The 26080-nt window shown below is 41.1% G+C and overlaps 2 protein-coding genes across 5 annotated transcripts in view; one reads left to right on the top strand and one right to left on the bottom strand.

Annotated features, from left to right (window-relative positions):
- The window catches only part of OSBPL1A (oxysterol binding protein like 1A), a 152867-nt gene that overhangs the window by 28323 nt on the left and 98464 nt on the right, over positions 1 to 26080 (bottom strand). For all 4 annotated transcript variants that reach the window (XM_081014405.1, XM_081014408.1, XM_081014407.1 and 1 more), the window contains 7 exons: positions 25098 to 25171; positions 24574 to 24637; positions 22432 to 22527; positions 21586 to 21711; positions 17185 to 17266; positions 15758 to 15864; positions 3257 to 3419 (listed from right to left, as the gene is read on the bottom strand). In XM_081014405.1, coding sequence (XP_080870531.1) covers positions 3257 to 3419; positions 15758 to 15864; positions 17185 to 17266; positions 21586 to 21711; positions 22432 to 22527; positions 24574 to 24637; positions 25098 to 25171 — 712 coding nt within the window. The remainder of the gene's footprint in view (positions 1 to 3256; positions 3420 to 15757; positions 15865 to 17184; positions 17267 to 21585; positions 21712 to 22431; positions 22528 to 24573; positions 24638 to 25097; positions 25172 to 26080) is intronic.
- Positions 25945 to 26080, top strand: part of LOC308481772 (uncharacterized protein) — a 246900-nt gene continuing 246764 nt past the window's right edge. The window contains exon 1 of the transcript XR_013988870.1: positions 25945 to 25997. The gene's annotated coding sequence lies outside the window, so the exon portion shown is untranslated. The remainder of the gene's footprint in view (positions 25998 to 26080) is intronic.

Raw genomic sequence — 26080 nt, 5'->3', positions numbered from 1 at the left:
TTTTTTAGTGTACATCAAGATTTTTCAAAGTAATACGCCCCACAATAAAGGATAAAAACATAGTGAAACACAGCTGGACACATTAAAGCAAATATACTCACCAGCAAGTCCAACCCGATGAGGAAAGGAAAACATTTTTTCTTACCAACTATGGTAAACATGGTAAATGAGCACAATGTACATTCGTATTGGTTACACACATAACAATCCTTTGAAATACACTCAACAAGGACCGGCATTTCTCTGAATCATACCCATCTGGCAGATGCCCAGGATTTCCGTTATCAGCTGCATCTACACATTACTACAAGTTCCATGACCTTCCTTCACCCAAATGGGTAGCAAAGCCAACTAGGCAATGCTATTCAGGGCCAGTGGAACTCTATTTTTAAATGTGGAGTACAAAATCTCACCAACTGTATATATGTGTGTGTGTGTGTGTGCGCGCGCGCACGCGCACACACACACACACACACACACACAGATTTGCATTTGCTATTTTAAACACATTATTTGTACTTTTACCAGCCATAGGAGAAGGAGGTGCTATCTGAAGAGCTTAGAACCCACCACCAACAATCCTAGGCTTCACAGAACATATTTTCCCCAGAGACTGAGGACGTGTTTTTTCTTCCAGTGTCTGGCAAAACCCAGTTTAGTCACTTACTTTCTATCCCAGCTACAAACACAGAAAAGGAACTGAGGACACAGACCTTTTGCATAAATGTTTACAGTTTGTGCTATAAACAAATCTGATCAAAGCAAACACTATGTTTGCATAGATGGCAATGCAAAATTTCAAGAGCTGGAATATATTGGCTGTTTTTTATGTATGGATATTAACAGTCCAAGACATGGAACTCAGGATGGAAGCAGATTCTTCAGATCATGAAACTGGCTCATAACCTTCCCTTTGCAGTCAGTTATTCCTAGTGTTAGATACCAAAATGTACAGGAGAGTTCTCTTACTACATTTTAATACTTATGTGGTGCAGATATTGGCTAGCTAGCTGTCTACTAGGTAAGTCCTATTATACCAAACATGCCGTCTTCTTTTTTAAGGCAACTAGCTGCTGAGCAAGCTGTTCTGTAAGGCACAAGTGAAGCTTTACAGGTTAATTATGGTGCACAGGAAACCATTCAGGTAATACAAGAGACCTTAGGGTTGCATAATTCCTGATCTCCTGACAGACATCCCAAGTTGACAGGGAGCTTTACTTTTCAAAAGAGTTTGCTATCGTGGATATAAGATTGTAAACAGACTCTTCCTATCCACTTGCAGAAGGACAGCATAACAAGGCAAACGTATTAATTTAGGTAAGTCCGTAAAACAAGGGATTTGTATGGTTCCAGGTGACCTGCCAATTGTAAGGTCTTACATCAATTAATTAAAACTGCAGCTTACAAGGCCCATAATACACAGTTTCAAGTGAAAACAAATAGCCTACATTTCTCCTCTCTCTTAGAGCCAAGCTTTTTTTAAAAAAAAATAAATTATTTTTTTTTGCTTTATCTGCCCAAGATGATTGTTTTCTTGTGAATTTTCAATCCCTTTCAAAAAAGGGAACTGTCCTTATTCCCACCCAGTTATTTTCTTTGGTTCAAGCAACTGTAATATCCCTGAATAATTGCATTTCAGTAATTGACAACTTGGTGCAGTATTCAAATTTGATCATGTTATCAAACTTCACAAGCAAATGAGAAATTACATTCCCTTGAAACAGCAGCACTCAGATGGAGTCCAACCCCCTCACTCGCCCGCCCCCCCCCCCGCAAGGGAGGCACAAAGCATATCAGACATGTAGTTTTACCAGAGGAGCTTTAGATGTTCTATTAGAATACAAGTGCACCAATTCTGGCTTAGACTTTTATATTAACATCTGTATGTATCCTAACAACCCAGCCAGATGGGCAAGGTATAAATAACAATAATAACCTATATCCCAGACAACCCTGTTCTTCCACCAGAATGGTTTCCTTAAGTTCTGATAGATTTTACCTTCTGGCACAGTCACTAAATTTGTCTGTGTTATATTTCTACATATCAGAAGACACTTATGGTATGCATGCACACATTAGGAGCAGCTGTGTTGTCTTTCAGGTTCCGTGAAAGGCCTTTGATAAATAATTTTCACAAGACAATTTAATGCTGAGAAACAATCATCAACAAGACAAATGGCTACTAGGCAGACCATAGCCTCTTGCTTAACGACATTTTCTCACTGCCTGTAGAGAAGTAACACACAGAAGGTTCTTAAGCAAGCTAGCCAAACCACGCATTCTCTCCAGCATTTCTTGACCTTGGTGAGGGGTTTTGCTGGTGGCAAAACCTCTCTCAAAACCTTTGGTAGCTTGATAAAGTTTACAAAAGGGAAACTGCGTTCAGTTTCATTTATGCCTCCCACTCAATTGATCAGCATGCAGATTCCAACCCACATTGCACCCCTCATTCTCAGAGAACAGGCTTTTTCCTTCAGTCATTATCCAAAAATAGGAATCAAACAAAGAGGTCTGGTTCTTATTTTCTGCAGAGGACACATTATACATGGTCAAGACAACTACTTGTCCATTCTAAGATGACCCTGAAATCCTAGCCAGCTGAATGGTTTCAGTAGCAGAAACCTATTTGAACACCTAGTTTATTACAGTGCATTTCTCCTCACAACAATGCAATTCAATTTAATCTAATGCATTTTGGTCAGGCAAGCTAGAAATTGTGTGTATTATATTTTAATCTGTTTTTAGACACTGAACATGGGTTTTTAAAGCGTTACTTCTCCTGAGCCTGCACCAACCACATTTTTGTTTTTGAATCATGATCTAAATTCCTTTTTCATTAGCTTGTCCTTGTCTGTAGATGGAGAGGCAAGAGACAGATGGCAAAAAGCAGCCAGGCTAGGAGTGACCGTGGCTCTTATAAAAATTGAGCTCTATTGTATATAAACCAAGATTTACATACCTACTACTTATAGAGTAAACAATTCATTACTCCTAATCCAGTTACAGCTGTTCACACCCAAATCTTGCTACTTTTGCCCCTTTCAATATATTCTTCCTAGCCAGAGTCAAAATTTATACTGCAAACTACTTGTGACAGGATAGGCCTTTTCTTCTGTTCATTACTCTGAAAAGTCAAGGTGTGTGTATATATGCATATGTTTATACATAAACACACAAATACACACACACCCTTGACCCTGGTCTTTTAAAGGGAAAAAAAACCCTAACATTTTAGTTTTCTATGTCACACACTTACCTGAAACAGCATCATAGAACTGTTCCTCACTAAAGATGCTCAGAGGTGGTGACCCTTTGACCAGTGACTGCTCTAATTCATGGTGTTCAGTAGCTAATGTTTCTAGAGCTTCAGATAAGATCTTGTTTTTCTCTTGCTCATGCTCCAGTTTCAGATTCCTCACCTATAAGTAGAAACATGTATGAATAAAATCTCATCTCTCCCAAGAACGTGAAACTCAAGGCTATTTCAAGAATAGGCTTCAGTTTGCTAATTAAACCATGTCAACAAGCTCAGAGAAGTGGATTAAGATGACCAGGGAACTTCGCCACGAAGTTTTGTCTCACCATTTTAATGTGTCGCAGAATAGGAAAGCTTACAAAAAGAATTTGTCTAAGCAAAAATTGGCAACTAAAACTGAAGGCGCTATGAAAGGCAAGTTTCCTATTAATCAGTTAATGCAACTTTTGTATAATTCATGGAACTGCTAGTATGAGCTTGGGGGTAACACAACAGGCTCTTCTAAGTCTATGATTCTATGAAGTTCAGTTAGTCCTGAATGCAGCTCCTTAGCTATTGGCAACTCTTAAGTATATTATGTCATTTTTACTGAGCTCCACTGACAGGCAGTTTGTTTCCCAGTTTTATTTAACATATTGGTACAGCTGACTTTTAAACCCAAAAATGATTGGCCTAAGATCCCTCAGAAAGCCTTCCAGCATTATCAGTCTTCTAATACATTGTGGTCTATAGTGGTGGCTCTGTTTCAAATTCCTTTACAATGATTTATTTACAATGCTATATTTCTATACTGCATTTCATCAGAATTCCAGGGAGGTTTGCAATATTCACATTAAACAAAAATAAATTTTACAACAGTGACAAAACCAATTACCATAAAAGCACTGTTTTTCTGCAGCAGCACAGTATGTCAACGATAGCTGGTGTCACCCACCAACCTAATTTACCCCAAGGCCCAGGTGAAAAGATGGGTGTTAAAGACAACAGTGAAACTCCACTAACAAAGGCACTCTATGCACCTCCAAGAGGAAGGAGGGAGTTCCATAAACAGAGTGCCAGTACAGAGAAGGCCCTGCAGATTCAAATTAGAATATTCATGAATCAGGCCATTCTTTGCAGCAATGTTTTCCTTGAGTGTTCTACAAGACAGGCTCACCGTATGAAGTCTATTGTGGAATTAAAGGAAAATTGACGGTACATTCATTCATTCATCCATTTATTAAATGTGTATACAACCCTTTTTATTAAATGTGTATACAAACCTTCATCTGAAGATCACAGGGCAGTTCACAACATAAAAATACAAAATGAAAACACAAAATACATAGTAAAACCAAAGCAAAATAAACCAATAACACCCTCTTCCACAGACACATTTAAAAGGTCACAGAACGTTAATCCGCAAAATGCCTGGTTAAAGAGAAAAGCTTTCATCTGGCGCCTAAATATATGTAATGAAAGCACCAGGCAAGCATCATTGAGACCATTCCACAAATGAGGTGTCACCTCAGAAAAGGCCCGTTTCCATGTTGCCACCCTCCATATCCCTCTTTCTGTCCCTAATACCGTATTTTTCGCACCATAGGATGCACCGGACAATAGGATGCACGTTGTTTTAGAGGGGGGAGAACAAGAAAAAAAAATTCTCCCCCTCTCTGCCCAGCGCCCCTTCAGCAAAGCGGCAGGAGGCGCTGCGCAGAGAGGGGGAGAATTTTTCCCCCTCGTTTTCCCGCTCTAAAACAAGGTGCCGTTTAAGGTGCGTACCTTAGAAGCCTGGAGAGCGAGAGGGGTCGGTGCGCACCGACCCCTCTCGCTCTCCAGGCTTCAGGTTCCTTTCGACCTGCTCTTTGGGGCTGGTGGGGGGAAGCCCACCACCAGCCCCAAAGAGCAGGTCGGGGAGCAGCGGTAAGGCGCCTGCCAGAGTCGCGTGTCACCTCTCCAGCTGGGAGAGGGTCGCGGGGCTATGGCTTCTTTAGCCGCGCGCGCGCTCTCCCGGCTGGAGAGGTGGCACGCGGCTAAAGAGGCTCCTGCCATAGCCGTGCGTCACCTCTCCAGCCGGGAGAGGGTCGCGGGGCTATGGCGTCTTCGCTCCATAGGACGCACACACATTTCCCCTTCATTTTTGAAGGGGAAAAAGTGCGTCCTATAGAGCGAAAAATACGGTATATTGTAAGACCAGCTGTATGAGCAGAATGGCAGGATTGTGCCCATCATACAGGCCAAGTCTGATTTATTTGAAGCCCTATATGTTTCATATCTACAGCAGCGAACAAGAGATATATGTGCAATACTGATGAAACTTAGTATGAGAAGTTAAAGAAGCATCTACAGCTTTGAACACGAGACTGAAACTGGGGAGGCAATGTGCAATTTAATATTGTCCTCCACCCAAATAAACTTCCATGACTGAAAGACTGCTCATAGACATTACAGAGTCATTTAAGTGAATTAACCCTTAAAATTATAGTTTTCTATTTAACATTGTGTCTTTAAAGGCAGCTAAAAGTATTATTGTTTATGCTGAAGTAACTTAAACCACCAGTACCAATATGTCTCACAAAACTGGTACTGGTGCACATAAAGTATGGGTTGTACCAAATGACAGCTCCCAGTACCACCTCCTATGGCTGTTCCAAAGAGGTTCCCTAATTCTCTGGAACATATTTTGGAGGGGTGTAGAAGGAAAGAGAAGTCATCACAGAGAGAAAGGGGGAATATGCCACATGGTCATATGCCTGGGTCCACAACTCAGTGTGCAGAGAAGGTATGTTTTTCCTGTTTGTAGTGCACACTTTGGTCAAAAATGGTAAGGGAAAAGAACTGACCCAGGGGGAATATATATATATATAATAAAATTCAGAACAAGATTTAATTAAGAATTACCATGTACCCTGGAAGCGTTACAAAATCTTGGTTCAAATTTCTATGTCAAATAGTAACACACTGGAGCAAATTACACTGCCTTACATTATAATTTGCATTCTGCACTTGATCTTATCGCCATCTGGACTGAAGGAGGCAGGAACAGCAACATTCTGGATCTCATGAATTTGGATGTAACGATTGTGAGTATGCTCTTGGCAGCAGGTCTTTTTAAAGATCCAGTTAAAAGATCTCAAGTAGCAGGATTAGAAAACACATTAACTTGAAAGACTGGAGAGCTGCTGCCAGCCAGAGCACACAATCACCTGGGCTCCAGGCTATTCACTGAATGATCCTCTCAACAGCTGAAAACTACATATTCACTTGCAAAGCTGGGGACATTGAGCTGCATGGCCAGGGCTGTACTAACAGATGCTTTTTATTTGTGGGAAGCCTTTCAACAGTCTCATTCAGTGAACAGTGTGGGCATGATTGCGATAGGATCCATATGCACAAATGCACCATCTTGTCTAACAAGAACAAATCATACACAGTATGCAACTTGTGCATCACAACCATGGAAAGGGCTGCAAACATAATGCACAAAAAGGGTTTCAAAAACCCAGCAAATGGGTGGGAACTGAAATATTCCTCGCCCTGGGAGCCATTTGGAGTAGGGCCAGCCCTGTAACACATAAGCAAGGCTTATACACTTCCACATCTTTCCAGGGAGTGTGCCAAGTGTTATGAAGAGACATCTGCACAACACACAATACTCATACTATTTGGAGTTGGAAATAAATCCCCTAAGGGCCACAATAAATTGGGAAAGATCAACATTCTAGGGATTAATCCATCACCCTGTTTTCCTTCGAAATATTTTTTTTTTAATGGTCTGCAGCAGTTCAGATGAGGTAAGCTAGATATTTGCAGTTGCACTTGAGATTTCCCTTTATAAGTGCTTGAAGTCTCTTATGGGACCTTCAAGTAGGCAATGAATAACAGCCTTTCGTTCTAGAAGAATGAGGGATGGGCTAACATAATCGTAGGCGGCATTGCTGTAATGTTTAAAGTTTGAGGGAAGTTCATCTTTGCACAGAACTTTGCTACCCTGTGTTTTCCAGTGTTGCATAAGAGAAAGAAATAAAATATGAGAAAGAGGGGGGAAACGGAAAGCGAGAATGAGTTGTCCCAGCCCACAAGGACCTTACAATTAAAAATTGTAGTTGGGATGGTAGCAAGAGATGAATGGGAACAAATATAGCTACACCTTCTTAAGCTTGGTTACAGTGGAGGGGAAGGGGTTAATGGGTTTAGTTAAGCTGCCACTCAGATCTAGTAGTACCCACTGAATGGCAGGCCAAATACCCATAGTTCCCATAGGGTCCACTGCACATCAGCGCTACTTTTCACCCCCATTCACCCATGCTGTGTATGTCATAATTTCCTACACCGAAGCGATACCCATGTAGGAAACTCAGCATGAGTAAAAGTAGGTGTAGGACAGCAGTCCCCTACAACATAAGAAGAGACATAAAGGCCCATTTAATCAAGCAAGCATTTTCCCACAGCCTGATTTTGCAACCTGCCACTAGCCTAAAGGTGACATCCCTCACCTGCTGTTTACCCAACACAGAGATATACAAAAAGGTAGACCGTCTCAGAACCTGGAGGTTCTATTTAACTATCATGAATGCAACCACCACTAGACCAACCTTCCAAAAAAACAAAAAAAAACAAACAAAAAAATTTCAGTAGGTAGCCCCCCCCCTATTCTCCTCACAGAGTTACAATGTGCAAAGTAGGTTATCCATCCCAAGGGAAATCAGAACTGTACAGTGGTACCTCGGGTTAAGTACTTAATTCGTTCCAGAGGTCCGTTCTTAACCTGAAACTTTTCTTAACCTGAAGCACCACTTTAGCTAATGGGGCCTCCTGCTGCTGCCGTGCCACCGGAGCATGATTTCTGTTCTTATCCTGAAGCAAAGCTCTTAACCTGAATCACTATTTCTGGGTTAGCGGAGTGTGTAACCTGAAGCGTATGTGACCCGAGGTACCACTGTAGCTCTCTGTAGCTCTAAGGGGTGTCCTAACAGCTCTTTGAACCCTTAACAAACTACACCTCCCAGAATTCTTTGGGGGAAGCCATGACTGTTTAAAGTGGTACAATGCTACAGTACTTTAAATGTACATTGCAGATGGCGCGATAGTTTCCAGAAAACTGTGGATAAAGTAGAAGCACTGCAGCAAATAATAAAGCCAGCCAAGCATCACTCTTTTAAGAAGTAAGATGCTTCCCACAAAGGAATAAACAGAATTAAGTTATGAAAATTTTAACTTCAATTTTAAATACATTTATTTGTAAGAACCCTGAAAACCAATAGGACTTAACTTCCAAGGGCATAGCAGTTTGTTAGGTTACTACTGAATTTCACTTACGTCTCAGACTTCAAGTAAATTAGTTAGTTTTAGTTTCAGTGTCCTCATTTCATACCTTCAAATTAAGATTAATATCTGTATGTACTGCATTTTAAAGCCAAAGCATATCCTTTGTTCTACAGAACACACACCTGACAGGAAGCTTACCTGTATCTATGTGCTACTATAGTGATATGGCTGAAAACGCCTCAATGTCAATATTGAACATCTCTTTGGAGTTTGCAAAGACTGAAATACAACAATACCAACTTCTATGAAACTATAAAAGCAATGCTGTCAGTGAAGTAATACCACAAACTATAATTTTATTTACATCTTCTACTTAAGCTTCAATTTATTTATTTTTAAGCAGCCCCCACTACTAAAAAAATGTCCTGAACTCAGTTCTGAGAACTGACTTACGTTTTAACACATAGGCATTTTTAAAGGCTCATTGACACAGCATTCCAATGTCAGAAGGAAGCCATTAAACTTGCAGCATCAGAAAACAAAGCACCAGAAACTACAAACTTTTCAGCTTTATAGCACAAGCTACCAGGGTCAGGGGATGATGGAAGAGATTTTGAGCCTAGTAGAGCGGCAAAGCCTGGCAGCATGTCCTTCCCATGGTGTCAGAATCCCAGATCAGTCCCTCCTGTCCTTGCACCTTCCATCTCTTCCTCCGGAGTATTTCCCCACCGATACGTAACGCCAAAGAAAAACACACACACACAAGACCTGCATGCCCGGAGAAACCTACCGTTCCAGCTCGTTTGTTGTGCTCCACACCTTGACACACACACACGGTGAATCCTAGGAGCTGCTGGCAAAGGTCGTCTTGCGTTGCAAGCTGCCCAGCCGGAGTCCTCTCCTCTCGCCTCTGTCACCAGGGCATTGTTGACCTCGCGCGCAGCCCTGCAAGGTCTCGGCGGCTGCTGCTGCTGCTGCTGCCGCCTCAGTCACCTTCTCGTTTTTCTAGTCCGCTCTCCAAATCGGCGCCGCTATTGCAACTGCACCAACGCCTCTGCAGGGCTTATCGCGAGAGCGGGTTCCCCCCACCCCCGGGGGCAGTTTGCAGGCTCGCAGCTCCCGAGCAGGGAAGGCTTTCAAGAGACGTCCCGGCCCAACAACAACAACAACCACAGCCAAGGATAGCGGCGATACAAGCAAGCAGGCGCAGCACCAGCTTAATTAGGACGCCGGCGCTTTCCCTGCACCGGCTGCTGCAAGCAGCAAGCAAAAGAAGCCCTTGACTCAGAAGCGCCGCTCGTCGCCTTCTGGAGGGCCAAATTGGGGCGCCCTCACGCGGTCCCCGCGCCTCCTGGAGTTGGCCAAGAGAGACGCGGAGTCGGAGAGGGATGGTGGAGGAGAAACGGAAGCCGCTCCTCCGCCCGCCCCGCGCTCACTTCAGGACGATGCAAGGGAAAGGGGAGCCAAGCCTTCGCCGGAGCTGCAAACCCGTTAACCCAAGTACTGACTCCAGTTCCTGCTGGGTCCTAAAGAGTGGGAAGGGAGCATGTGTGCAGCAAGCCACACGGAGGCATCCTGCCGGCTGCGAAAATATCTCTCTCTTCCACAAAGACACGCATTACGATTGTAGCCTAAGTGCAACTTTTGTCAAGAAGAGGGCTTGCCAAGGAATAATACTACTGCGGTTCTAATCCCGTTTACCTGAGATTAAGCCCCACTGAATTAAGGAGGATTTAAAAGTGCAATCCTAACCATGTCTATTCGAAATTTTAAGTCCCTTTGAACGCAGGGGGACATACTTCTTCCAGCACGGGTAAATATGAACAGGTTTGAGTCTTCTGAAGTTCAGGACAGACAGGACAGACAAGTGTGTCTTGCCCCACCTTTAACCACAACACGCAGTTCAAAAGGCAGCGGGGTGGAGGGGGATGCTTAATTATTTGTTATACCAACTTGAAGTCAGCCATTTTTGTAGAACTCCTATTCCTCACAGTTCCGGGACAGGCAAAAATCCAACAGTGAAACTTCTCATTCTTTTACCTTTTAAGGCCAGAAAATGCTGGACCACTTTAAGTCCTACCTGTCAATTAAACTGGTAAACGTAGCTGCTCCCCCCCCCCCAAAAAGCAGTTATATATGCTGAGGTTTTTAAAAAGAAAAAAATGAAAAGAAATAAGGTCTTCAGAAAGCAGTGTGGAAAACCACAATTCCAATTTTGTGTGTGTGTGGTATTGGCTACTGCTGCAGCAAAAAGAAAGAAAGAAAGACAAACAAAACATACACACTTTTTGAGAATTCCATACAGGTGAGACAACATTTTAATCCCACATGGATTATTGGACCACACACAAAACACTCCTGCTACCCCCTCACCCCACCCCCCCAAAATACATTGTACTGGCATAGATACTTCCCATACAGTCTAGCAGATAAAGGTAAAGGACCCCTGGATGATTATGTTGGAATGGGAATCAAACAATGCCTAAATGATGAAGATTAACCCCAGAATCACCACCCAACAAGACATTATGTGACGGCTACACCACTGAAGAACAACTAAATGAGCCTAGGCTTGGCCTACAAACAGTGCTATGAAGCCTAGCAGCCCTCCCCTCTAAGCACAATCTTAAACGTATTTACTTGGAAATAAGTCCCATTTTGTTCAACGGTTCCTATTAAATGAGTTTAAGACTTCAGCCTGAGTGACCTAGCTGGATGTTAAATATCCCTGTAATCTGAACCACATTCTCAGGGAAAAAATGTAAATGAGTATCTCACATTTCGTTCAGAATTTTAATTTTCCATTCATTTTGCGAAACAGAATATAAAATGGTGCTATTTAAAGAAACAACCATCACCAACACATTAATAGATTTATTTCACAAGTGGAGTCACATGGAGCACTCAGCAATGAACCTCATTAGCTAGACGCTTCCCCCAAAAAATGTCCTCTGAAGCTATTTTAATAAAAAGAAAGAATCAGGGACAGGTGCCCATCTGATATCAGTACATTTGTTAATGGGGATGGATGGCAGAAACTGGGTTAGGTACAAAGGGGCCCTACACATTTTATAACCCAGCACCATACAGTTTTTATTTTGACCCTGACCACAACAGCTATATTTAGTGTTGCACTTTAATATATGCAATGCTAAGGTCTGAACTATGGCATTAATCAGGTTGTTTGCTTTTGAGTGTGATTTTTACTGCAGAAATGCCAACATGAGGGGGCCTTCTCTGGAGTGGGGTCAATGGGCTTATCCCTTTGGCCCCCTATTGTGGTCCTGCAGTTTTGCATAGCAGTGGTAGGGAGAAGTTTCCATTGGAGCAAGATTGCCTCTCCTCATGCTGCAGACCTGATTCAGATAACTATCCCAAGATCACTCTGGGGATCTACAATACAGTGGTACCTCAGGTTAAGAACTTAATTCATTCCAGAGGTTCGTTCTTAACCTGAAACTGTTCTTAACCTGAAGCACCACTTTAGCTAATGGGGCCTCCTGCTGCCGCCACGCCGCCGCCGCCGCACGATTTCTGTTCTCATCCTGAAGCAAAGTTCTTAACCCGAGGTACTATTTCTGGGTTAGTGGAGTCTGTAACCTGAAGTGTCTGTAACCCGATGTACCACTGTAAATATTTTCAAGCAGGAAAAAAATTCATTTCAGCTTAACAAACAGCAAATGAAGCCTCCACCCTCACTACAGATTTATGCCATCATTCTGCAAGGCTTACTGCTCATATCCCACACAGAATAATACTCCATTTTCAACAACCACCGCCACCACCACCCTGCATTCCCCCATTCTTCAAAAATTGACTCCACCTTAATTTCTAGAGAAAGGGAAGTTTTTGTTACACATTCTTTTCCTGGGGGGCATTTCAGAACTTTGGAGTTCCAAATCCAGAATAAGAAACTTTCCTCCCATGCCCCAGTCAATAGGGAAAAGAGGCACACAAACTCATATATATTTAGTATGGGTAAAATCATCTTGCAACTTGCAGCAAAAGTTAAACAGTGGTTAGTAACAGGAAGCTGCATTATACCAAATCAGACCATTGGTCAGCCTAGCTCAGCACTCAGCACTGAGAAGGTAGCAGCTCTCCCAGGTTTCAAACGGGGAAAACTCCCAGCCCTATCTAGAGAGACTGGAATTTGAACCTGGCACCTTTTGCATACAAAGTAGATGCTCTTCCACTAAGCTATGTCCCTTCTTAATTTTTTTTTATACGGCTCAGTATTAATTTAATATACGCTGTGACTATTCAGTGGGAACCTCTGAATATCAGTCTCGTTGAGGGATGCCTGGCTTTGGAGTGCTGCTTAAGTCTGTTTCTAAACCAGTACTTCATTGCATTTCAGTTTTATCCCTCACCTTCCTGGCAAAAATCCCATACACAGCTATCTAAATGTTCACTTTAAGTAATACACATTACATAAGAACACAGTCCAAATGAATAATTACTTAGATGCATTAAGTAATCGCAGGTGCATTTTTAGCCATTATTTGTGAAGTTTCAACTTGCCAAATCCTTCCCTCTTCCAACACTTTTTCCTATCTCAAGTGTAACAGGAGAAGACATATGCTCAGATTTTCACTATTCAAGACTATTTTTGCAGAGCCTACAATGGCTTCACTGTATGGGCTGCATTGTCATGTAACTGGTGCTGCGAGTCACGGTCAGCTCAAGCTTCCTCATTTGCAATACAACTTGCTAAAGGAAAAACAAAGCTGAACTCACATCTACCACCATAAAAACTTTTCAAATTCAGCCATAACTTTATACAGATTAACGGTGAGCTTTTGCAAGTTTACAATACCGTATATAATACAGCTCAACATTCTATAATGCACCCAATTATCCTTGAAAACAATTTACCTTGAAAACAAATGGCTACACTGTAGCTTTATTTGTCTTCCCATGAGCTTAATTAATTTATAATAAGCAGTGGATTTATGTAAGCACATTAGTAATTTAAGTCCTTGTCATGTGATTCAACCTAAGGGGTTAAATCTCACTTCTGTTCTGTTGCAGCACACCACCACTCGACCTGTTTTATCCCCAACAAGCATTTCAGGTTCCGAAATATCCTCAAACATTTTGCAACGTATCCACTGCTAAAGTCATAGGACAGTGAATATTTTTCTTTCATTCATGCTGGAGTTTCAAATCCAGAATAAGAAACTCGGACCTCTCATGTTATTCAGTCTTACTGTAGTGCAGGGGTCGGCAACATGTGGCCCATGGACCGGATGCGGCCCACAAAGACCATTTTACTGACCCACAAGCCACCCTTGAACCGAGCTACCCGCTCGGTGAGTCCCCCGCGCACTGGGCTAAACCGGCACAGCGCGGTGTGGGAACTCGCTGAGCGGCGCCAGAAATTGCGTCTGTGCAGATACCAGAAATTGCTTCTGCGCAGGCACAGTTTTCGGTGTCTGGGCATGCGCAGAAGCAATTTCCAGCACCGCGGACATGCGCAGACGCGATTTCCGGCGTTGCACTGCGCCAGTCCGGCCCACAGACAATCTCTGTGGGAGTGATCCAGCCCATAGCCAGTAAACCTTGCTGGCCCCTTCTGTAGGTGCATCACAAAAAACTCAGTGACAAGCCAGCATAAGGATGGTAAAGAGTACTGTACTAAAAGAACCCATCCTGCTGGTTTCGGACATAAGCAACAACAGGCACATGGAAAGTCAAAGGAGGATTCCTCTAGCAACACATTAAGGACCAGCACAACATGGAACATATTTGCTGGTCCCAGGTACTTCATCCTCATCTGTATTTGGGCTGGAAAGACTTAAGGAAAAGTGGGGGTACGTGGAGCTAAGTTGAAAGTATGCACAATTTGTGACATTGCACAGCATCTTTACCAATAATGAGTCATGTCTGCATTAGTTTTTAAACTGCTGGCTTTGTGGAACTTGAACCATCTTAGGAAGAACCTTAATTCTGGTCTAAAACAGACAGGATTTTTGACAACTGAATTCTAGCTGAAGTGAGAACAAAGCTATCCTGCAGATTATAAACACAGTCTAACCCAATGTCAATTCTGTCCCCATTTCCTCTGGTAATACCACTACAGGACCTAACATTAGCCACATCAAGGATCCATTCACCTGTTCATCTTCCAATTTAGTATATGTTGCCACCTACTTGCCAGCAATGCCTTCTGCATTCTACACAAGACAAGCAGGTCTATATGAATACAGATCTAACAGAAATAATGACATTTTAAAAAAAAAATCAGTGAGAGAACACTTCAGTCTCCCAGAGTACGCTACTGCTGATCTGAAAGTTAGTCCCCCCCCCCCGCCCACCTGAACAAAGCAACATTAAATAGAAAATTCCATCATGAAACTTCTGAATCAATCTTCAATATATTCTATCTGGGCTTAAATACAGTCAAGGGTTTCCTATTCCCCAACATGTTAACAGAGCTAATATAGGTTGATTGTGATCTCCAATTACAAAGTACACAATGTGGGGATTACATTCTGGCATGAACCCATTGGGTTCAATGGTGGATGGGATTGCCAAAGTCGGTATTCCCAGAACCTGCCCCCTTCCCACCCCTTTTTATTTCAAGCAAATAAATAAATTGCCAAGTTAAATGTGCACAAGTTAAATGTGCATAAGTTGTGGGCCTACAGTTCTGCCATTGTGAATAGTGACTGTGCTGATCTTGCATACATTTAAGCTTTAATTCAGTTGTCTTTTGAGTTTTCTTTTTTGCATTTCATTGGCTTTTGACCCCAGTGCTTACAATTCTACCACCTCCCCTCCCCCACATATACATATACCTGCCAACCTTCATGCATTTGAGGAAGATGACTCATCTATGAAAGCTTACACTATAACCTTAAGGAGCCACAATATTTTGTTTTTGCTTCTTCCTGGAAGCATACTGCACATTCCACCCAATATTTCTTCCACTTCTAATCTTTCTTTCTTTTTATCAACTTGACCAGTGTTCTAGAGTTCTGTTATCAATGTCTCTCTGCTAAAACTGCATTTGTTATTTGTGAGAACACTTCAGATGTTTTCTCAGGCTATGAACTTAAGTGACATTGCATTAAATATTTGAAGTTCTTAAGTGTCCAAACCAGTAGGGAATATTGCTCAGCAATCAGAACTCAAGGCTGCAAAGGACAGAAAAGATCCCATCCAAATGATGTTCTTATGTTGTTCTTCTATAGATACTTGTCATTGTTTTGATTCACAGAGAGTATGCCATATAGAAATACTTACCCCTTCTTGTTTAGTGAAGAGTTTGAGACAATTGCTCAGCGCTTCACAAGTTTCTCTTGATGTTTCAGAAACCCCTTCAGCTTTCTTGAGAAATGAAGTAGGCATTCCTTTAGAAGAAGGGCAGGTAATGTATGTGTTACTGTTTTATTCCACCCCACCTTTTGTTGCTGTTTTAGCTTGTGTAACCTACAAAGTTTATTATTAAAACAGTCTCACAGAAGCATGACCCAGAACCTTCATCCATCAGCCATTCTTACATAGGATACACTTGATATCTTTGACTTGAGAAAAAGGAATGTCTAATTAAAGAACATTTAATTACTTTCTGCTGTAATAAAACCCATAGGTCTTAGCTAGGAGGAAGTACAATTTACTGTGAAATTTATGATCACAAGACAGGAGGACAAACCAAGACAGTGCTTTTGATAGGCCACAGTACGACTGCTATTGGACAAGCCCGTGGGAATATCTGAACAGTAACCTTTCCTTCGTAGCAACTGGATGGTACATTACTACATAACCCCAAATTTGTGTTTCTGAGTCAGCTACCACAACTTCTAAAATCTTGTATCCTCCCTTAATGGTTATAACCTGTTCTTCATTTACAAATATTGCACAAAATGTTGACAGTCTGAGAGCAACAGAAGTTAGAAACATCTGAACACTAGAGGCCTGTATAAGAATTTTGTAAGATGAAGTGCTATTCTAACAGCATTGCAGAAAGTTCAGGTGTTTTGGCAAGAGGACTCCAGAATGATAAGGTTGAGAAGGCTGCTGTCCCCAGTGAATTCTTCATTTCTAAAAATGCATTAGATACTGCCTTGATGCGGAAGGTTTTGCAGCTTAAATGCGCACAATTTTATGAAACCTGAGTACTACAATACTTGTCAGGTTTACTTTCTTAAAACAAGTGCTCTAATCTCACATAGTACAGGCAACTCCCCATTTGCGAGGGGGTTGCATTCCAACTCATTGTGCTCATTGGCAAAGTGCAAGTCTGCCTGCTCCCTTCTGCCCGGCTCACTTTCGGGGCCAAAAACGGCTTGCACACTGGTGGTCACACACCAATCAAACGCATGCAAAATGGTCGCTGCTTGTATCTAAACCAAACTGCCCCCTCTCTGTGCATATTGAGGGACACACAGAAAGTGGAAGTTAACCTTTTGAAAAATACATATTAAACCGTATCAAAATGTGTGAGTTAAATTACTTGCAAACATCAGGACACAAAAGAGCAAAAATTATGCTGAGTATGAGATCAGCTAACTTTGCACCCATTACTAAGGCCTGATTGAGACATCTGGTCAGACAGAACAGGGGTGGTCCCATATTTACTGAGAAACTAGTTAAGGCTGTTCTTGCGGATCAGCTTGGAAAGTGTTTCAAAGCAACAAGAGCGTTCCTTATTATGAACGAAAACAAGTCACCTTGAGAAGTGTCACATGACCGAATTACAGTGAGGAATCCAGAAATCTCTTTATCGAGTCTTTGTTGCCATGACTGTGCAACCTGTGGAGAGGAAACAGATATTTGGTATGCTACGAAAAACTGCACACTTTCAGAATAACGAATCTTAAAGAGTTTCTTTCCGGTTAAACATGACCTACATCATTATAAAACTTTGTGCCAAACTAGGTGACATATGAGAGATGCCACCACAGATCTCTAATCTAAAGGTACCTTTTTAAGCAAAGAAAAGGAGAAAGAGAAGCAGAAAAGAAAGCAGCCATGGAGGAACCATGACTTTTCCCTAAGGAGACAAATATCAGCTTTGGCGGGGATTTACACTGGGGAAATGTCAAGTGTCCTCTCACCATTCCACAGTCCTAATTCAGGTGTACCTTCATTGCAGTTGCTAGTTTCAAAAACAAAGGGAATAAGATCTGATTATAGATTTCCAATTCTCATCTACTTCGGCCCTCTATTTCAAAAAGAGAGCAGCTGCTCATATTATTTACATGTGAATTTTTACAAAAAAGGTTATCTACAAGTGTTAATCCAGCATTTTTTTAATGTATGGTTTTATTTCTAAAGTGTCACAATATAAAGGACATCCAAGAGCCATAGCAGCTCATTAAAAAAAAATATGAAAAAAATGGCTACCCATGAATTTCAGAAGCAACTCTCCTAACTTTCTTTGCTATTTACGAGTTTTACCTTGGCCATAAAGAGATAAAATAGGTGAAAGGACTTCTTAATGGGCAAACACAGTGGCATAAGCAATTTACTCAAACGTAATAGCATATGCAGTTTACTATAATTCAGAGGCTTGCACACCCTTCTGGATATATTGTTACATGCCACCTCAATCTCTGCAGCAGAGTAGATTCCATGGGTCCAGGCACAGCAGAGATTGTGGTGTCTTTATAATATATGGTTTATTTACCATCTTGGTTAAGTTAACAACTCATACTTAGCGGCCATTATCAGGCTGGCCTGGCAATTCTGGCAACTGAATCCCTGCTGGATCCAGGGATTCAGGAGGCTTGATGAAATTCTAACACCTATCAGATATTTAGGGGAATCTGGCACTGAGGAATTCAGGGGAATCAAGGCACCCACATAACATTATTATAGGTTGATCAAAGTAAGTATTATACCTATTTGTCTATCTCAAGTTAGGGGGAAGGAACCAAGTGTGGCTGGACTACAATTCTCACCATCTTTGACCATTTGCCATGCTGCCTGAGTCTGGTGGGAGCTGGAATCCAACAACATACTGAAAAGTACAGGTTTCCCACCAGTATGTATACTGTCCTTTGCATGGTTAGCTTCAGTTAGGCTACAATCCAGATATATGTCCCATTAATCTCAGACCTAATTTTAAGTAGACATACATAGGATCACCCTGTTAATAAGCCAATAAATGAATCCTGAGTTTGCCACATTGCTCACCCACACTCAGTGTTTAATAATGGCTATTGCTGATTCTGAGCAATAGTTTATTCCATTGGAAGCACCATCATACTGGGACAGAAAAAGAACAAACACGACATCAATTTCCGAACTAAAGCCCTCTATGGCTTAAGGTACGTCCTCTAGCTTCCAGAAGTACAATTGTTTTCAAGGTGACACAGCTGATGCTCAAATTTCACAGCATAAATTTTTAAGACACTGATAAAGCAAGTTAGACTAAGCAGAATTATTCACTAGTTGCCCTGAAATGAGCAATGCCCTGTAAGGTTTCTCCAGAAACTATCTGCAACAGTACAACATGTACTGGCCCTATTTAGAGTTCTGCACATGCTGTAGTTATGTTCCCAGGTATGCCCCTTGGAAGATCTGTACAGTATAAAGAAAGGAAATTGGGATGAAGTATGGATAGTAGAGGATGATTACAGGAAATAAAGTAGCTTAAAATTAATGTATGATACTAGAACAGGAGAATGTAGTAAAACAAGCAAAGACATGAACATGTTTTGCATAAAGAGAGGCAAAAGCTGTAAGAAGCCAAAGAGGTATTAGTTTGGCATGTGTAGTGGTTAACAGCCAGAAACATTGAATCATTGCACCACTGGGGTCTCATATCATTCATTTCTTTACTCCAGTGTTTTTGTTGGTGCTACTAAACCAAGACCTTCCATCTAGTTTCAAGCAAAGTTTTGTCAGTATTTAGGGATGACCAAACTCATGAAGTTCATTAAGAAGTTTAAAAATACTGGAGAAATTTAATCTAATTACAACTCTAATTGGCCATCCAGTTTTCAAAAATCGTCAATTGCTTTTCCAAATTAGTAATATTAGTATATGGGACACGGGTGGCACTGTGGTCTAAACCACAGAGCCTAGGGCTGGCCGATCAGAAGTTTGGCGGTTGGAATCCCCGCAATGGGGTGAGCTCCCGTTGCTCTGTCCCAGCTCCTGCCAACCTAGCAGTTCGAAAGCACACCAATATGCAAGTAGATATGGCAAATGGGTACCGCTCCGGCGGGAAGGTAAACGGCGTTTCCGTGTGCTGCTCTGGTTCGCCAGAAGCGGCTTAGTCATGCTGGCCACATGACCCGGAAGCTGTAGGCCGGCTCCCTCGGCCAGTAAAGCAAGATGAGCGCCGCAACCCCAGAGTCGTCCACGACTGGACCTAATGGTCAGGGGTCCCTTTACCTTTACCTTTACTATTAGTATACCACCTTTCATCTGTAGATCTCAGGACGGTTCACAACATAAAATTACAATATATAAACCACAAAATGCATAGTAAAAATAACAACAACAACAAACCAATAATCCCCCTTCCCAAAGGAAGTGTATATTTTTATGCAAGATAAGAGTTGAGATATGCATAATCAAATTAAATTATTCTTAGGATAAAAAAATTACTAGCACTGCAACTGTGCATTTGGTTAGACTTACTTATTTACCTTATTACTGTAATGAAAATCAATTACTGAACTTTTTTTCTTATGCTAGAACTATTTCCTATAATCAGAGGTTTTCAAATAATCTTTAAATACTGTTGTTGTTTTTAAAAAATACCTACACAGGAAATATTCAGAAATATTTAAACAAAAAAGATGAGCTCCCTCTTCTGGCTTGAAGTAGTAAAACCCTCTCCCCCCTCCCCCCCCCCCGACTCCAGTAAATGAGAAGGTGCTACTCTGGACAGCATCCTGTTTCGAGTGTCACATGGCTACACAGACTGAATTAAAGTTGCTTTAGAAGTGAATTACATCCAGTTAATGACTTAAATGAATGTAACTTAAAGTGACTTTTTTCTTGTTGGGTATCCAAGGAAAAGTTAATTACTTTCTTATTAGACAACTCAAAGGCAGACAGGAAAGTGTTCAGAAGAACTGTATCTGCCCAATAGCTAGTTCTTAAAAAACCACAGTAGAAGAAGCTGATATATTTTACACACTATTTTAAGTAGTGCCATGAAGACCTTCAGACCTGGGACATACATGTATATGTGAAACAATTTTAAAGAAGAGGGAGGAGAAGTTCCAATATGCAGCCAGAAATCCTTGAACTAACAAAACTACTTTGTTGGATATACAGTACTAACAGATGTCAATTGTAAAGTGAAGCACCTTAGGAGTCGGATGCAAGATGAGCTGTTTTACTGCTGTTTTAGGAGTATTTGTTTGTCATGTAGTGTCTGTTTGTATATTTCTAACTTAAAGTATTACCAATATACCACAAGTCTCTGGTGCCCCCCCCCCCCCAAATCCAAAGGAAATTAAAATGTGTGGCATTATCTGTAAACATCTCACTTCTTCAGGAAGTGGTTTTTAACTTAACGGTTATCATGAACTGCATGCTCTTTTGTACAACTCATGCCAAGACTATTTAGCTGAATGCCGGGCTACAATAGGAATAATGTTAATAAATGAAGAATGAGGAAATAGTAGCAGCACTTGTAGCAGAAATCAAAAGAAGCCCTATATCAACAAGGTCTGCATCTCTCTGAGCTTGATAGCAGTGACGGGAGTGGGAAGCTGAAGAACTTGTTCCAGGAATTCAAAACACTGGAAGTGCATACGCTGGAATCCCCAGATCTGGGCCTCATCCCCAAATCTGGCTGCAAAAGCAAGGGAATTCAACCCGTTGTTGTTCTCATACAGAACAAAGGAAAATGGCAGCTCAAAATGCAAGAGAGTGGCTTAAAGATAAAGCCTAGTGTGTGTGAGGGAGGGAGAAAGCAAAAGGAGAGAGCTTCCCTTACAGACCTTTTAAGTTCTATTATGTACACCATTAAACCTTAGTTGCACAGACCAGGGCACCTCGTGTTGGTATATTCCAGAGGAAAGGCCCTAGGGCAAAAGTTATCCAGAAATTCAGAGAGTCAAGAAGACCTCTACGTAGCATGAGATACAGAAGCTTTTTCTTACTTTGAGGGAAGCTTGTAACTCAGCAACTGATATTGTGTCATCCTCCTCTTCTTCGTCGCTCAGTTGTTCCTGAGTACAATAGTGTGTGCTGTATGCTGAATGGTCTTCTATTGCCTGTACCCAGTTCTGAGAGAAAAAAAGGAAAGGGGACAAAAGGGGGGGGGGTGAGCAGAAAGCAGTATTTGCTACTTTTTAACTTTTAATAGGGTATAGTCCACACAAATCGCCACAGCTCTTATCTTGAGAGTGTACCAACAGAGGTGACAAAGATGGAGTGGCAAAAGTTAGATAGCAATGAAGGAAGGAAATGGTACGATAAGACTTTTTTTTTAAAGGACTGATCTTGAGGAGGGGAATCTTTTTTAAAGACCAACAGGCAAGCATCTCATAAGGTATTTCTTAATTTAAGCTTATGGGGCACAAATAGTATATGAATTAATATATATAAGATCATAAACATTATTTGTCCCTGTCATTTCTCATAGGCATTTCATGAAAAGTTGGGTTTGACCCTGCATGGAGCACTGTGGACATGGGGTGCCTTTAATGTCAGCCTTCCCTAGTCTGATTAGCTAAGGAAGCTGCAGCGAAGGAAGGGAAATTTTCAGGCAGCGAAGAATGCAGTTTAGTTATTGCCTTGCTTTCCCTGTGAAGCACAAGAAGTAGACAAAGCTACAACTACACAGCACCATTCATCATGGCAATAAGATAATTTAGTGTGGCATTACAAGAACTCAATAAATTCAGCCCGAAAAGATTCCTATCCAACTACATTTTAGGCAAGCAGTGGTTTTGTTCTTGGCTAGAATCCACAAGTTACCAAGTATTGGTTAAAGAAATACTTACCTCTCTTGACTGTTGATTGGTCTTGGGAACTTTAAAACTGTGAACCGTATTATCAAAGCATTTGATTGAGAAGAGGTTGCTGTCTGTACTTTTTACCTTCAATTGGAAGCAGAGACAGTAGGTCAGAAACAGAAGGTCAGCAAACTGCAGAGTGCTTCCTATACAAGTTCCATCTGCAAAAGTGACTAAGTTATTGAAAATTTTACAGGTCAAATCCAACATCCCTAGTTTGTCTGGATCTTGTTCACTTAAAGTAACTGGGGGGAAAAAATGAATAGCGAACTATCAAGCAAAATGAGTTTTGTCAGAGATAATTCAGTTGGTGCATTTGTATCTCGTTAAATCCATGCCCACTTCATTCTTTCAGAAAAAAATTGGTGCAAAAAAAATCAGCATTCTGAGAATCTCATTTTAAAATAAAAATCAGATTACTATTATTATGTCTTTAATTGTAACCCGCATTTTTCCCTGACAGGGTCTCAAGGTGGCTTACAAATAAACAAGAACAGCTAAAAACAGAGAAATAATAATAAAAAAAACCCCCAATCATTAAGGAAACAGTTAAACATCAATAGAAGATACATTAAAAACATATAGATGATTACAATGAAAACAGCACAGTGTCAGCCCTTTCATTAAAAGCAGTCAGTTCCCTGTTGAAAACCCCGTTGAAAGTTTTTATTAATCATGACTGTTAAGGATAGGTTTGAACATGTTATGGGCAAATGTCAGGGTTTGTGGAGTCAAGGTGAGGTCCAGCAGTACTTCCAGTAACCAAAGGGCAGAGCATTCTATGTTCTCTGTTGTTCTTTCCCCCGCCCTGTAACTAACAAAAGAAGAATGCAAAACAGCATATATGCCAACTTGCTTAGTTTTGCATACTGTACAAATCACAGAGCAGAGTCCTCATTTTCCTGCAGCGTTTGCAACCCCTTTGTTGTAATTCTGCTTTTTAATCACAGCCTTGGCATTGTGTGACTGTATTCAGAAATATATTTGGCTATGAATTCTGAGTCCCACTTGGAGGTCATCGTTCTTTACCCCTACTCACAATAAGTTTAAGCTGATGTGTGCATTTTACGCAGTAATTTATTTTTATAAGTTTATTACTGTGGATAGGGCATGTTGCAAAACTATAAGTTGTACTGCTTGTTACCTGACTGTTAGCCTTTTTAGAAGCTAGGTTGATTTAAAAAATGATACCCTAAAAAAAGGAATGCCCTGGAACACAAAGCCCGAACATGTAGAATTCTAGTAGATTTTTCTAAGGAATGGGAGGAAATATCATGTGCCATAAGTAGAGGATACGTAATTCTCCTCAGCTGTTTAAAATATCTATGCCTCAACACTCCTTATAAAGTGGCTCACAAATAAGAACCAGATAATATCATAACGGCTCCATGATCACTGCAGATGGTGACAGCAGCCACGAAATTAAAAGACACCTGCTTCTTGGGAGAAAAGCAATGACAAACCTAGGCAGCATCTTAAAAAGTAGAGACATCACCTTGCCAATAAAGGTCCATATAGTAAAAGCTATGGTTTTCCCAGTAGTGATGTATGGAAGTGAAAGCTGGACCATAAAGAAGGCTGCTCGCCGAAGAATTGATGCTTTTGAATTATGGTGCTGGAGGAGACTCTTGAGAGTCCCATGGACTGCAAGAAGATCAAACCTATCCATTCTTAAGGAAATCAGCCCTGAGTGCTCACTGAAAGGACAGATCGTGAAGCTGAGGCTCCAATACTTTGGCCACCTCATGAGAAGAGACTACTCCCTGGAAAAGACCCTGATGTTGGGAAAGATGGAGGGCACAAGGAGAAGGGGACGACAGAGGACGAGATGGTTGGATAGTGTTCTCGAAGCTACCAGCATGAGTTTGACCAAACTGCGGGAGACAGTGGAAGACAGAAGTGCCTGGCGTGCTCTGGTCCATGGGGTCGCGAGGAGTCGGACACGGCTAAACAACTAAACAACAACAACAATACCATAACACCAAAAATAAAAACAGAACAACCTTGGCTAAAAATGCTTGCTCTGTTGCTTGGGTATCTGAACCTGGATATTCCATACCTAAGCCTAACACACTAGCCCATTCTGTCCACAATCATAACAGATATTTCTGAGTTCCCCAGTTTGCTTACTGTGCAAATGGCTTGTGTTAAGTGCTTGCATCCTTGGCGGCGATTACTGTTCCCAATATCAGCCCTTCAAAAGAAGGCAGAACAAATAATTAATCATTATCATCATCAGTATTACAGCCACCAAAAGGCTTTTGGAGTGATGCAGAATTTCTTTATAGTAGAATGTGATTGGGTGGTATTTGACTGAGTCGTACCTGGAATAAACCCACTGAACTCAGTGGACTTAAGACCAATAATAAAATACTGCCCATTATATTTACACATGAAGAGTGTTCAGAGAGCTGAAAACAAATGCAAAGGTAGTCTTCTTTGTAATACAAGTCAAGCCATCATAATATAAATAAAAACCACATTCTTCAAATACATGGAATGATAAAATTATAATCTTAAGAAATAAATTTCAACTTATGTATAGGTAAAGAAAGTTCAACTTTTCAACAATTTCAAAATCATGTTTCAAAAGCAGATGGTATCAATATTGTACATTCAAAAGGCTTTAGAGAGATGCTCAATTTCACACTTACTGTTTTTGGTACCAGGAGAGGACTCCATGTTCCAGTACTACCCAATATGGCTTCCACCCAAAAAATCTTGAACTCTTAAAAACAAAACAAAAATGGAGTCTATCACCTCAGCAATAGCTGAATTTGCCATGTGTTGCTGCATGACAAACAATAATAAGCATTACTAAGCGGCTTTAATGCTGAACAATACATCCTTAATGGTTTTAATTATCTCAGGAGGCCAGAAGTTTTGAAGATGACTACTCTGCTATTTGTTCTGTGATACTTGACTGATAGTAAACAGAAGTAATGCTTACTTGAAAACTTCAGCTAGAGCCCGGGAAGGATGACCATTTTCACCTGAGAGGTATAAAAGGCTGCAAGTACAGTTACTACTAGCCTACCCCGTGGACATTTAGTTAAAGTGAGGATGGGACAATAGCCTTCTTTTCAAGTATATCCCCAAAGCCTGTGACTTCTGAGTCAAGCATCTAGCTGCACAGCTCATTATAATGCAATAAACTGTAATTGGTTCAATTCTTGAAGTAATATTGACCAGATATGAAGAAAAGATTCAAGCAGCCTATATTTCATACATGTCAGGGAAGTTAAGACATTTTGTCACCCACTAGCCTTTAAGACAACAGCAACAATACAGAACAGATGGGTCATATTAGAAATGGAAGAGCTCAAATGGAAGATATAACCTGGGGCGGATCTACTCTCATGGTTTATAATGTTAAGGTTGTACAATGACAATAAAGGTACAGTGGTACCTCGGGTTAAGTACTTAATTCGTTCCGGAGGTCTGTTCTTAACCTGAAACTGTTCTTAACCTGAAGCACCACTTTAGCTAATGGGACCTTCTGCTGCTGCACAATTTCTGTTCTCATCCTGAAGCAAAGTTCTTAACCTGAGAAAGTATTTCTGGGTTAGCGGAGTCTGTAACCTGAAGTGTATGTAACCTGAAGCGTATGTAACCCGAGGTACCACTGTATTATGAT

This window comes from Podarcis pityusensis (assembly GCF_964106645.2).
Source record: "Podarcis pityusensis genome assembly, chromosome: 7".
Lineage (NCBI taxonomy): Eukaryota > Metazoa > Chordata > Lepidosauria > Squamata > Lacertidae > Podarcis > Podarcis pityusensis.
The sequence above is the reverse complement of the archived record's forward strand: the minus strand, read 5'-3'. Positions and strand labels throughout refer to the sequence as shown.